Here is a 15,382-nt window from a genome sequence, read left to right as displayed (position 1 = left end):
CAAGAAGAAATAAATTCTCTTTCAACGATATACAGCTTTGAAAATAGCCCAAAATGATGGAAACATTCTCATAATGTAGGGAGCAAGAGACCAAGTGGGTCTAGTGCTCACCCGAGTATCGCAAGTTCACCTTTAATACATTCTTCCAGACTATTACCTTAAAAGAACATAGCAAACACATATGTATCTTGGGGGGGGGGGGGGGGGGCTCCAGGGGCATGGTGCCATTTGCATATTGCATCACACTAATAATAAAAATAACACGAGAGAGAAAATTGTACGTTTTCAAAAAGATTAAAATGCAAAAACTGGCCCCATTTTTGGCCCTAGCTGCCACTCCTGAATCTGTCACAAAAAATTAGAAAGCACACTTGATGTATTCACTCATACTATAGACTCTATCATATCTAGTTGTGGAGAATTTTTATTTTTCTTAACATCTCTCACTTTGGGGCGCCCTGGGGGCCCCAAGTGTAGCATGGCGCCTGTTTGGAGCCTCCCAAGTTTGGTGAAAATCTGGCCACACATTTTTGAAAAAAAAAAAAAAAAAAATGAGAAGGTGAAAGAATTAGTCCCTAATTTGGTAATTGCCCCAGGAGGGCACAAACACTCACTTATGTAGTTACCATGTGTTCTGAACATGTTTTGGTTTCGTAGAAGATTTTGTAAAGATTCTCTAATCAGGGGGCTCTGTGGTCTCATGGGCCCAAAGAAAGGCACTGCGCCTATTGGTGCAAATATACATTTCATCACCCGAGCAATAATACATGCCATGTTTGGTGACAAATTTGACCACGCACTTTCAAGAAGAAGGTGAAAAAGTAAAAACTGGCCCCCATTTTGGCCCCAAAGATACACAATGCGTGCTGGACAATGAATGATCACACTAGCTTACTTGAGCCTCAGGAGAGCTTAAAGTGGTTACTTAATATATCAAAATAGAAATTCTTACATCACTATGCCATGCATTTTACGTATCAGTTTCTTGTGCGGTGAAGGTGGCATCTGATAATGCTTTTGTAAATTCCTGCAAAGGTTTCAACAAAAGACGCTAGAAAATAAACTCATGTGGTGCACAAGTAAAACAAAGCAAAACAAAGGCTCACTAACCGAGTGTTTTGTAAAAGCCATACTCTTTGAAAGCTTGCAAAAGAGCTACAGGAGACCTGTGTTCATCCATATGGTAGTTTGCACTTCTTGCGTCTTCCATCACTGTTTTCGCGCTGGAGAAGTAAATATCATCATGGTAACGGGAAGGTTCACATATACTCATTCTTTCTTTTTTTTTACAAACATACAAAAAGATGCTATAATGGTAAAAAAAAACTTAATATCTGTTGAATAGTTTGCATCTCTCTGACACTATATACATATTGTCACACAGAATACTGCAGCACGTTGCTAAGCGATCCACCACAACTCATTATCATTGATTCACAACTGCACCAAACTTGTCTCTCGCTGATATCGCGTCAGTCCCCTTAAAGCCACCGCTGATTGCAGCTACCGAGGAGGCAGGCTGGTGGTAGGCTCTTAGACTGGGGTCAACGTTCTGCAAGTTATGCGTGAGGGGCGACGACGCGGGAGGGGAATCGATTGGCGCGACCAGCTCGGCAGAGTTGGGCAGATTCATGCCCCCGTTGCTGGCAATGAAAGTCTTGAGATTCTCCAGGACTAGGAGGTCATTGCTCTCCTTCAGTTTCTGTTTCTTAGTGGGCGGGACTCCGTCGTCTGAGGTGATGGGTAGGGTGCGCGTGCTTGCATAGTTAACAGAGGCCGATGCCTCGCTTGGCAGGTCTCCACTGGCAAGCACGCCCAGCTCGGGGGAACAGTTCTGCAGATCTGGCACACCATTCAGCGCCAACATGGTCACTTGGTTGGGGGGCTTGTTGATCCGGCTCCGATCCAAGAGGGACTGAGCGGGCGGAGGGCTCATGCTGTTGTCCATGTCATCAAGGAACCGGTCCATGTAATCCCTTTGGGTGTGGTGGAAAGGGAGAGAAAGAGGGGTTGGGGTTTACTATTAGCATTCTAATATGCCAAACTGCTTTCAGACAGACAGGCAAATAATTTTTCCGTACACACCGAGGTACCACACAACTTTGCCATACTTAAGTTGTTGTTGTTTTTTAAAGTACTCAATTTTCTTTTTCAAGACCTCTGCTTAGGAGGTTATGTTTTAGTCGGTGTTGGTAAATCTGTCTGTCTGTTTGCAAAATAACTTAAAATGTTGTGAACAAATTTGGATGAAACATATATGGGGAAACTGATGACGACACAAGGAACAGATGATTAAATTTTGGTAATGATCCAGATAACCGCCTGGATCCGGGATACTTCAACAAATTTTTTGTTGTTGTTGGAAGGATTATCCACTGGCAAATAAGGTCAACAAAAGAGGGAGTTCAAGCTGCATGTATTTGATATGTGCAAATGCGAACTGGGCATGCACTCGAGGTGCAGTGTGCAGTAAGCTGCCGATGAGGTAGACATTGAGACACAACAGAAAGGTTTCTTTATCATTGGGAAATAAGGGCGATTTTCAGCATGCGTCTTTGGGTGGAAATGAGCTGCTTGGCAGAGGTCTGCACTCTCCAAGTGCTTTTCTAGTTTAAAGGCATAATTTACCATTTGCAGATGAAACAAAAACCCAGCATTAGTGCTTTAAAATAGTTCTAAAATGTGAGTTAGGGATAGAAACAACCACTGTAAAAATTTAAATTGGTAGCGAGTATTGTTAAATATACAAAATGTGAACAATAATTATAATAGGAATGTTTCCAGACTGAACCGTCCACAATTATGGTTTATCGAGAAAAATACAGATATCTCCTTATATTTTAGGTTTGATGTCGAAAATTTTATATGATAGGATGTTTTGTGGTACAGCAGATCTACACATATGCATTAAATGTCATATCTTGAAAATTGTTTAAATTACTGTTCCCAAAGGTAAACAGGACCTTTAAATCGAATTGGATGCCAGGTCAAGGGCCTTAAGACTTTTGATGTCATCACTGGTGTAATGTTTCCCTTTTCATTTGGAATCCTTCTGACATGTAAACTTGCTGATTTCTGCTCAGAACTCACGGTTGAAAGATATGCATCCAAATTTCAATCACCCAATGCTAAATCCGTAACTAAAAGGCTCCAACACGTGCTAATGAGAGGGGCAATGTCATCGTGAATGATATAGATGCTCTCATCAGAACTAAATGTTTTGCCCATGCAAATCATTACACGCAACTGTTTGAAAATTAACATTTAAAGCTTTTCCGACATCCAGGTAGCTTCCAATCCTTCCACCAAGTAGTCAACAACTTGTATAATGAAAAAAAAAAATGACAGCCAGCTTTTCCTACATGCAGCCAGCTCCCTATACTTTCACGAAGTAGTCAACAATCATTATGGAAAAAAAAAAAACTAAACTAAAAAACAAAACAGAAAAGTAATTGACTCTCTGAGTACGAATTCTCTATCGACTTGGCGAGAACAGACCAGTAGAGAACAAGCAACTGCTCAGAAAAGCGGAAACAATGCCAGGAAAACCTACACCAAGCCTGGCACAAGCGGAGTAGAGAGAGAAAGAGAAGTCAACCTACGTAATGCCTGGATGCAAGTGATACTTCTTCTTCACTAGTCGGCTTTGATTGGCGAACATGTCGTGCCGCGCTGTCTTCTTCCAGAGGTAGTAGAATTGGACCAACTCACCAACCGATCTCGTTCTGACCTAAGAGAGTCACAGGGTTTACAATGATTGTGGTAAGTGGAGCTGTATCAGGCATGCAATTCAATATACAGTTACAGGATTAGGACTAATAACTTAAAACATGCATTTGTATAGTACGTTAAACCATATTAGCATACCATGTTACTACCAACCTTGCAGCACAACACGTAGACAAACTGGAGTGAAATTTACTGATTTGGTTATTTTCATTAATCTTTCATAAAGGCCTCACACTTTACTATAACAAATGTTCGCACATCTAGAAATAGCTGACCAACATGGCTCTTTATTCTTTAGAAATCAATAAGTGTTTCTCATGAACAAACAAGGACTAACTGGTAGATATGATAGAATTGCCTTTGTGAAAAAAAAAAATTGAATGGATCTGGGCACAAGACTTTCCAGTACTCCGGTGCTTGGAGATCATTAATGACAATTATTTTGTCTGGAAACAGGTAAGTGGAAATACACTTCTGGGGAATGATATGCAGTCCACCATGTATAGGTCGAGTCTTGGGTACAGTGCATGAATGCTTTGAATACGGAGCTCTTCTGTTAGAACCAACATAGTTATGATGAAATTTTGTTACATCGAAGTAAAAACTCAGGTCCCAGAATTATAATCAGTAATGTCTATGATGCCAAATTCATTTCGGATATAACAAATTTCGATATAACAAGACAACTGCTGGTCCCAAGGGCATTTTATAACAGGAGTCGCCTGTATTGATTTGGAGCATCCAGGATATTCAAGGGACTTGACAGATTTTGCTGAGCAGCTGAATATCAAATGACTGGCATTACCTTGTGTTGGTGTATAAGGTGGAAGTTCTTGCCGTAAGTGCGGAGGCCGCTCTCAAAGTTGCGACACTCTTCCTCTGACCATAGGCTCATCTCGTCGGCGGGTGGAGCCATCTGCATCCGATGCCTCCTGAGGGCCTCCTCCACGTTGTGCCCACACTGCAGGAGGATGTAGAGTGCCTGAAAGGAGCAAGGCAGAGATGCCATTAATCAACCATATTTTCCTTCTACATAATACTTGGAGGTACACGCCATTCAGTGTACAGCAAGTCAAATTCTCGTCACCAAAATCTAATGTGAAGCTGAAAAAAAACCCCAAAAAAACACTTCAGTGACAGAGATAAAAATAATCACATCTAAAATATGCATACTGTAAATGTGGAATACTTCTTACAGAATTTTTGTGACTTTTGTGCCGTGTTTAACTAGCACTTAACTAAAAACATGGGTGAACTATATTGTAGAGATGTTGAAACACATGTATATATTTGTGTCTTATTGTGATATTACAACTGGAGTTCACTGAAATTGGCTTAGCCTGAAATAATTAACTAATTGCGTGAAAGTTTCTGAGGGAATGAGATTGATACCACTCTTCTGTGAATACATTTAAGATATTAGAACTTTGTAATACAAGTTTCCTTAGTTCAATTCAATTAATTTCACTCTAGTTATTACAGTCCACTACTGTACTTCCTTCTTTCAATATGGTGCAAAAACCTCCAGAGAGTATAAACCAACAACAATAAATTTCATTTTCAAGCTGATGTAATGAATAAGGTGGAACCTCATTATAACACGGTCAGATACAGCGAGATACCCGACATAATGAGCTTATTTTGCAGGTCTCATTCCTGTTCTGATCTTTAGTTTTTATCCCTGATATAAGAAGATACCAGATTTAGTACGGATATTTCAGTAGTCCCAAGCAACTTACTGTATACGCTATAATTTTCGCGTACATAAATTTTCGCAAATTGCCGCTGTCACACATTTTCGCGAGTGGTTAAATTCGCGATTGGGGGACCAGAGAAAATATGAAGTGGCAAAGAAAGTGTGAATTTTCAACTTACTAGCAAATAAGAATGATACTACTTATACACTGCATGAAAAAAAAACATACAAAACTCTGCTAACTAGTAAGTTAGAATTCAACATTTTTGAAGTGGTTAAGTCCATCGCGCTAGATTTCTGACGAGTGGTCCCCTTGCGATAATGGATTGGCTCTCTACAGTATTCGTAAGTAGACGTGGACGTGCTATATGTACGTAAACAAGCTTAGCCAGTACAGTATATGGTCTGTTTGGTAAGCCATGACATGGTATACTACTAGTACTGAAATTTTCATATCATCAAGGCAAGGGATTCATTTTGGAAGGTAATATTTTCGCGTGCTGTTAAATTCGCGAATAGCTCCCGACTCACAAAATTCGCGAAAATAAAACCCCCGCGAAATATATAGCGTATACAGTATTAGAACAAGATTTCCCTGTAGAGGGAGAGAATTCGGGATGCGAGGAGGCCTCTGTGGTGGATACATACCCTTTCATCATCCCTGATGTGGCAGCCGGTGGGAAGGGCCTTTAGTCCCTGCACGCCGGGAAGAGGTTGGTGGACATGGTCTAGGAAGCGTTCTACATCAGCTGCCTGCAGCTTGTTGGGATCCCATAATAGTCTGTCCTCATTCTCGTACACTGCGTGTTAAATTGTGTGAGCAACAGGACATTAATTAGGCACACAAAGAGCAAATGGTTGATAAATTCACACTAACAGGAATACACACATACAGACCAGATACACTTGTACATACACTATCCTCAGGCATTAGAACAAAACAAAATGTAGTGTACTTGTTCAACTAAATTAATTAAATCAAGGAATCTAACACTGCATTTTCAAATCTAATATGTAAATTCCAATTCAATACTATTTACACTGTACATCGCTTACACAGTACCATGTGCGACGCAAGTTTTATGATTATCAGAAGTGCTGTTTTTCAGACATTAGCATATCAATCATTTCACCAACATAAATTCTTAATACGAATTTAAACATCATCCAATAACAGACCAATTCAATTGTACAGTCACTCGTGGCTTCAGCATGACTTCCTGACTCCACCGGCCTTGCAATGCTAAGCTTAAATGAATCACCATGGTTACTGGAATCTCACCTGGAGCATCGTCGTAAGGGCTTAGTCCCTCAGGCACAATGGCTTGGAAGTCATGCCCAACACTTATACACTACACAGGAAAATGGAAGAACAGATCCTATTCATGTGAATCATTGACACAACAAAAAGCCATGAAAAATTAAAGATTCTCGCCTATCATTAATATGGAGTCATTTGTGTGGTAATCCCTGACAGACATCAAATACAAATGTATCCAAGGATTTAAGCCTATATTGAGGAATAAAATGAACTGCTGTACCACAGTATGTTGTTGGGCAGGTCTTAACTTGATGCACTGCACACACTAATGAAATGGATAGAAATAACTGCAAAGGCCAGAGCACACTTTAAACCTAATCTTTCACTCAACAATTCACAACTGACTGAACATAAAATACTGCAGAAAACAATGTCAAGATGATATAATCCACTCAGATATGATTCAATGATAGTGGTGAAATAACAATTTGTGATAAAGAATAGCATAAATCTCAGAATATTGGTTAGCTAGCAAAGGAGAGTGACATAGTCCATCATCTCTTCATTACAATTTCCAGCTGTACAAAATCCAATAAACTATACAGATAGCATGCAATTCTAACAGGAAAGCTGAATCACAAATGGAAGCACAAGCTCATATTCATGGATACACCTTATGATAAAAATGGTTACGCTGTTTCAATAAAACTGACCTTCTTCCAATCATCAGGCGGAACGTAATCGGAATCCTCGGATCCTGACTCTGATTCTTCGTCTGGATTGGCACTCGCTGCAATCAAATAAATATAATTTACTATCTAAAATGCATGATCTCCCACATTTAGTCAATCTCTCTACAGCTCGACAGTCCAGCAAGAATTTCATTGTCTTGTTTCACAAAACTCCAACAACAAATAAAATACAGTTTATTTCAAATCACTCAACACACAATGTACATGTATGTCTGCCCAATAACATCTTCTTAAAGGGATCGTTTATTTTTGGTTGAGACCTAATTTCAGGTTTCTAACATTTTTTGGTGAGATAATGAGAAACCTCTTATGAAATATGAAAGAGCATGTAATTCCATGAGGAATTCAACATTTATTTGATGAAAATAGGTTTTGAAATGGCTGAGATATCCAAAAACAGAGCGATTCAATAAAGTGTGGGACCCACATTTTATTACGATCGCTTTGTTTTACTTTGTTTTTGGATGTTTCAGGCACTCCAAACCTAATTTTCATCAAATAAACTTTGAATTCCTCTTAAAATGATATGCTCTGTACTATTTCATAAGTGCTTTCTTGGTATCTCACAAAAAGTTAAAAGCCCAATTCTCATCTCCACCAATACTGTTCTATTCCCTTAAAAATTCCCACATTTAGAATCAGAGTAATTTTTTGTCTTTGTGATTTTAGGAATCTGAAGTTTCACAGAGCAGCCTGCTCATCTCACAAAGCCATAACGATACGAAAGTGAAAAAAAAAGAAAGACTATAAACAAACAAAAACAGGAGCATAATTAATGCACTATTACTCCTGCTTTATCTGGTATGAATCAAAATTCTTGTTTAAACATGTTACAAAACTGTAACTCTCCTGTTACCAATACCACAAATCATATATAATATATGCTAAAAACATCCTTCATAATAGATTTGAGACATGTGATCTACATAAGATGTGAAAAAACTATGACAACTCCAGAAAAACACTAGTACTTTATAGAAGACTAATAGGGCACAAAAATGATCCATCTGAACAGAAGTATATGTCCATACCTTTGCCGAGACCTTTGTTTACACATATTTGACATTTTGCCTTATCTGTCACTTTACACAACCCACTGCGTAAAATGAATTACACAACCCCTGTGGCACAGTCATCTTCACACTTAGACACACAAGCAACTGGATAACAATGCCAAAGACACATACTTCTCTCACTGACATACATTCGCATCTGCACATACAGCAATGCATATGAAAGTCTTTACAAGACTAAAAAAAAATAACAAAAAGAACCAGCACATGTTCTAGTCTCAGTTGAACCTGTTAGCTGTCATCAATTGGTAAAGACAACCATACAGCACTGTCGGCCAAACTGACCACGAGACAAGGAGATGTAAATGAAGACGGACACGGGAAAGAATTCAAACAGCATTCAACTCACGGCCGAACTGGCCATGAGACAAGAAGATGTTACTAAAGATGGGCAGGAAAGAATTCAAACAACATTCAACTCACATCTGAGCAACCTCTGGGTATGCGTGCGACCTGGCGTAGAATCCCTGGACCCCTGGTACACATCACTTGGTAATGACTCCTCCGTCTCGCCATTAGTTAAGTCTTCTTCTCCATTGGTGAGGTCATCCTCCTCCTCTTCTTCCTCTTCTTCCTCTTCCTCATCATCATTAGCCACACCCCCTTCGGGTGGCAGGTACATGGCTAAGAGGTCATCCATTGGAATCTCAGCATCCTGTAGGCACAAAGTCAGAGACGAATGTGACAATCTAGCGATGCATAGTTAACAAGTTATTTCTTCTATCTCCTCAGAAGAAAATGGCCAAGTAGAATAAGACATCAAATATAAATGGATCAGATGTTGATGGGCAGAAAATCACAGCAATAATTTGAAGAGTACTTGTAAAACTCAGTTGAGGTCTTTTTATATGATTTTTTTGTGTGTGTGCATAGCTTTTGCTACAAATTACTGTTTGTAAAAGGTTAGGAGAAGGTACACTATTGTGATTTTTGTCATAATATGCCCAAATTCATTCATCATTTGCTGGTTAATTATACAATGGTATACCCTTTGTGGCATTGATTTGAGAATTTCATATCAGTAAAGTTTAAATAAAAACATCACCCACTCAATATTCAAAAGGCTCATTGGATATAATAAACCTTGCGAAGCAGCTACATGTATCACTTTGTCTTGTGCACACACAATTTTACATCGAACATTCAGCCCAATCGTTTCATTTTCCTGAAGTTTTCCTCAAATCTTTAACTTTATTCTTTCTTTTTTAAGTGAGGACAAACTCATGAAATCACCGAGTTTTCAAACAGAAATGCTGAAGAGCCACTGCCATCTTCAGGGGCAGATCCAGAAATTTTGTAAAAGGGGGGCAAAGAATATTTTTGGTGCTGCTTCCGGGTTTCATCTCATTTTTTTCTTTTTATTTCTTTTGTTTCAACAAAAAATAAAGAGGGGGCGCGCGCCTGGTACACCCCCCTCTGGATCTGCCACTGATCTTGACAATTGACTTAACTCACAGACTGGATACCAGATACGATGAATACATATTCAACATTCATCATATTTTTTAAAACTCTACTTGAAAGTTTTTCATCTGAATACAGCAGCAATGTACTGGGTTTTTTTTGTGTGTTTTTTTTCATGACTTCCATATCAAGAAAAACAAAAATTGTTGCCGAGATGGCTTCCCTCTTCAGGGAACATAGCAAGGTGCCTTAAAGCAAATGCTCACCTGCGCTAGTTCATCCAGCTCATTGTTGCTAAAACTCTCCCCACTCTCATTTTGCTCCTCTTCCTCAAGCGTTCTCTCGTCATCGTAGTCATGGACCATCATTTCGGCCGTGACATCAAAGTCACGATCATTTTCTGAGCAGTCAGATTGAAAAAAAAATTTTCATCAAAAATTCAGTTTTGACATGGAAAATAAATGTGTTCAGTTTACATGAAGTGCAGAATGGTGAGAGCAATGTAAGCCCACACAAGGAATTCAATATCCCCTCTTTCATTAGCAAGCAAATAAAGCATATTTTAAGAAAAAAGTTCATAAGATATTGGAAACCACAAGTTTCTTCGAAGTACACACTTCCTCTATATTACATCAAAACAGTGGAGAGAGCCTCATTTTGGCAAAGCATTTGGTATTGGGAATTTTTTTTTTTTTACTGGTTCTGCTTCCTACAAATTCCAGTAAAACTTAGTCAATACAAGTTTCATTTATGATGTACAACAGGAAAAACAAGAATATAGGTAAAGTAGAATATCAAGATTATAAAAGATTTTAAGAAATATACATATAAAAACAAGACTTTGTACCCTTAAAGTGTTACCATTCACAAGTACAAGTTTTTTGAGGAAAATGAACACTTGTGAACTTTTCAAATTTTCACTGTTTCCTATGTTTTATGTATACATGAATTACATAAAAATGTGGAACTAATCTTTCATCAACAATAACCATCTGCATTGGTTAATTCAATAGCAAATAGTTTTTCTTTCTTATTTACTGATTCATTTACTCATTTACTGACTTATTTATTAATATACAGTCAACCTCGCTTAAGTCGACATCGCATAAGTCGACAACTCGCTTAAGTCGACACGATAAAAAAGTCCCGATTTTTGCCTTTGTTGTTCCTTGAAAATTTCTTCGTCTTAGTCGACATTTGTAAGTCGACAACTCGCGTAAGTCGACCTGATTTTTTAGTGCCAACTGAGCTGAAATACGTGTTAATTCTCTCGTCTAAGTCGACATAATTTTTTCCCTCAAAATCTTATCGCCATTCTCTGAAAAAGAATTGTTTTCCCGCTCCGATTCGCAGCATTTCTACTCGGTAATTCGCTAGTGTACGGCGCGGTAGCGTTCGCGCCATGCGTCCATTGTCTTGTACGCCAGAATAGAAAGGGCATACACTCATTTACATTGGAGAATTACATGTAGTACCCAAAGTAGTTCACTTACCCCCTTTTCTCCTGCTCCGAGCTCGTTATTCTCAAAACGCACAAATTTTGTACACCTATAGGTCCTAGTAGAGAATCATTATCAGAATATAAAATAGGTGTTTCCCGTTTATCCGAATATTTGAGCGTTAATTATTCCGAAGCGGAAATAGAAACCTGGGCCCGTTTTTAGAAAATTAATTAAAAGGCAACTACATTGTGCATGTAATTAAATGCAACTAAAAATCAAATGGAGGTGTATCAAATCACGAGCAACTTTATTTGCACATAAACGCAAGTGCGTTGCTGAAAAGGCTTGCGTTTGATAATCATATGAAACTAGAAAAATAGTTGTATACGAACCTGAAACTCAACTGCGTTTAAACGCAACTCTAAAAATCAAATGAAGTCCATCAAATCACGCGCAACGCTGTATTCAAACGCAAAAGCGTTGCAGAGAAGACTTGCGGTTTTCGTAAGAAATTAGAAACTGCGTTTAAAGGCATCTCTTAACATCTACGGAGGTGCGTTATTGTTGAAAAGTCTTGCATTATTATTCTTTTTCTTTCATTCGCAAAATTAAAAATTAAACGCAACTCTGAAAATCAAATGCAATTGCAAGTCCATCATATCACACGGAACGCTGAAAAGACTTGCGTTGGATAATCATACGAAACTAGAAAATTGTAGGGAACTTTTTTTTAAAACTCAATTGCGTTTAAGCACGATTCTAAAAATCAAATGCAAGTCCATCAAATCACACGCAACGCTGTATTTAAACGCAAGAGCGTTGCGAGGAGACTTGCAGTTTTTGTACGAAACTATAAGAAACTGCGTTTAAACGCATCTCTAAACATCTACGGAAGTGTGTTATTGTCGAAACAGACTTGCATTATTTTTTATTTCGTACGCAAAATTGAAAATTAAACGCAACCCCGAAAATCAATAATGCAAGTCCATCAAATCACACGGCACTCTGAAAAGACTTGCGTTTGATAATCATCCGAAACTAGAAAATTGTAAGATATTTAAACTCAATTGCGTTTAAACGCAATTCTAAAAATCAAATGTAAGTCCATCAAAACACAAGCAACGCTATATTTAAAACGCAAGAGCGTTGAAGAAAAGACTTGCGGTTTTTGTACGAAACTAGAAACTGCGTTTAAACGCATAAAAATCTATACGGAAGTGTGTTATTGTTGAAAAGACTTGCATTATCTTTTATTTCGTAACGGAACTTTCGCCGTGACCGAACTTCATCTGCACTAGCAGGGGAAAGACATCGCAACATTTACACGTTTCAAACTACCGAAACGTATGCTGCTTCACGAAATGTCAATGAAAAAATAGTAGCAAATTATTATTAAAGTTCGATATGCCGAAGTTAGTCCGACGAGGAAAAGAGATTTGTAGTAATCTGAAAGATGCCGTTTTCGGATTAACAAACTTTTCTTCTTCTTTTCAGACTGGCCCACGCCGTACAGAGCGGTAATTGTTGCGAATCGGAGCGCGAGAACAATTCATTTTCAGAGTGTGGCAATAGAAATTTAAGCAAAACAAATATGGCGACTTATAGGGAAGGAAAATAACACATCCTATTTCAACTCAGAACGCACTGAAAAATTATCGACAGAATCATACGAATTCACACGCATATCTTTGCAGCAACGCACTTGAATTTAAATCGCAAAGTTGCATGCAATTTGGGGAATATGCGTTTGATTTTTCAAATCAAATTTAAAACGTACAGTGTGTAGAAACGGGCCCAGATTTCCGATCCCGTTCTCTCAAAATCTCTCTAGAGATTTGGGAATTGTGCGTTGCCGTTACTAATCCGCGCGAGATTTATGCATGAACTAAAACATAATTGTTGCTAATTTCAGTAGGTATGTTTTGGCAGCAAAAGGAGTAAGATTTGGGTAGCGATCCGCATCGTTATCTTACTCTGTATAGGGGAAATTAGTATTCATTTATAAGTCGACAAAATGTCGACTTACGCGTAAGTCGACATTCGCGTAAGTCGACGTGTTTTTCTCAGTCCCGATTATGTCGACTTACGCGAGGTTGACTGTATCTTCATTTTGTGTTTTATTCATTTTCATTATCCTATTTATCATTTCTTATTTTTTTGGTTTTGTTTTGTTTTGATTTGTTTTTTTGCTTACCGGGACTCGAGTCGCTTGTTGCCGGCTGGAGAGGAGGAAATATAAATGTAATCAAGTTACTTTGTGTGATGTTACTTCTTATTCACATTAATTACAATAAAATCCATGACAATTTGTTCAATAATACCATCAAATGCATAGTATAAAAGAAGTCATACCAATACAGACATTTCCGGAAAGCACAATCTTGACACTGAAAACTTGTGGAATGGAAATGAAGCCGTATAGCTGGTGTGTCAAAATTAGCATACATTCAATGATACCTTCCATGATAAACATGATATTTCACAGTTGGCAACAGATAGGACCAGAAGACTGCATATCAATTTTAGAAAATGGGCTGCAATACTGTTTTTGAGGCATATACACGAACATGACACTATATTTACTTTCCTCTATAAATAAAATTAAAATCAAAATCAAAGAATGAAAAATCATTTGGCTTGCTACTAAGGAGGGTAGGGGATTACTGAACAGTCAGTAACTCATGATTATGATAACATAATAGCAGACGATATGGTATTACGACATCTTTGTGTCTGATAGTGATAATGAATGCGCGTTTCCAGCACAGACAGCGAACTGTGCAAGTGCTAGTGATGACTTTCTACTCCTTGCCAAAGAGCGCTTATTCTTGAACTGGACATAGACCTTTAACATTTCACTACTTTTGTCTGTAAACATTACTTTTTTAGTCCTACAGTTTTGTTACGTCATTAACTGCACAATTGCCCTCTGCTCTGTCGCTGAAGTTGATACGGCTTATTGAATACGGAATCTACACTTCATCGTATTTCATTAGATCTCTAGGACCCCACATATCATTTATAAGATCATAATTTTGCATTTACATTATAGTTTATAAAGGGAAATCAAAGCACATTTGTACAGGGACGTCATGAACTACGATTCCGTGAACCGCTAGATAGGCCCTCGGCAACTCTCAACTTCCCAACTCAACGGTCCTTCGACCACACTGCCCCCGGAGTTTCGGGAGCTGCACAGAGTCATATGGCCCTATCATAGGATTCTCCGCAGTGATACATGTTCATGCACCGCCCTACAACATGAGACGTCGATGCCATCTCTTCCGATTGGTCGATCAATCCTGCGCGCCGATACATCAGCGCAGTACATAGAGTGTACATGTAGTACGTGGGGAAACACTAGCCTGCAGGGTTACGCGTTACTTGCCACAAAACATTACTTCTTTCACTCCACAGTAGTCAATATTTGAACGGACATAAGCAACTTTTAGTCTCATAGGCTGACAGAATAAATACCAATAATCTGCTTCCAACTCTTTCACACTTATTTGTCCTCAATGAAAGGTCAAATTTTACTCGTAAATTTAGAGATTTTTCGGTGACTTACCTCCGCCATGATAACACAGTATTATGGGATAACGTCGACCTCTACCGGCTGCTGACGTAATAGCTAAAAAGTCCCGGATGTTCTCATTAGGGCCTGTACATTATCTGTATCGTAATTGGTCATTTGAATAGCAGTCGTTTTCAATAGAAAAATGACATTACAAGGATAAAATCAGATATTTCAATTAAAAAGGAACTAAGAATATTCTAAAATATAATTTGATGCCTTCCACATCCTTTTTATCAATCTACAACCTTACAAAACAATTTGAAGTTTATACGAATACGACTTACTTATCTTCTAGGACCAATCACAAGTCGTGTTACGTACACCTTTCGATCCTATCAATCCCATGGCAACTCCGTCGGCTTCGGCTGATCTCTGCTCCAGTCATTTATTGTGCTATGCTATAATGCTGTGGATCGGGACGTGGAGAAGTGTCATCTCACACAGATTG

General features: G+C 38.5%; 1 protein-coding gene across 1 annotated transcript; it reads right to left on the bottom strand.

Moving 5' to 3' along the window:
- Positions 1–331: 331 nt before the first annotated feature.
- LOC139717408 (mesoderm induction early response protein 1-like) lies at positions 332–14,938 on the bottom strand. The gene is made up of 10 exons (XM_071628904.1): positions 14,926–14,938; positions 13,552–13,576; positions 10,182–10,315; positions 8,935–9,166; positions 7,400–7,476; positions 6,708–6,777; positions 6,074–6,225; positions 4,535–4,711; positions 3,603–3,730; positions 332–1,976 (listed from the first exon to the last, which is right to left on the bottom strand). Exons 1-10 carry the CDS (start codon positions 14,932–14,934, stop codon positions 1,427–1,429), a joined length of 1,554 nt encoding a protein of 517 aa, XP_071485005.1. The 5' UTR covers positions 14,935–14,938; the 3' UTR covers positions 332–1,426.
- Positions 14,939–15,382: the final 444 nt, after the last annotated feature.

Source organism: Diadema antillarum, unplaced genomic scaffold (genome assembly GCF_040938485.1).
Source record: "Diadema antillarum isolate AM-2024a unplaced genomic scaffold, OU_Dant_1.0 scf00000075, whole genome shotgun sequence".
NCBI lineage: Eukaryota > Metazoa > Echinodermata > Echinoidea > Diadematoida > Diadematidae > Diadema > Diadema antillarum.
Note: the sequence above shows the minus strand (reverse complement) of the source record. Positions and strands in the feature narration are given on the sequence as shown.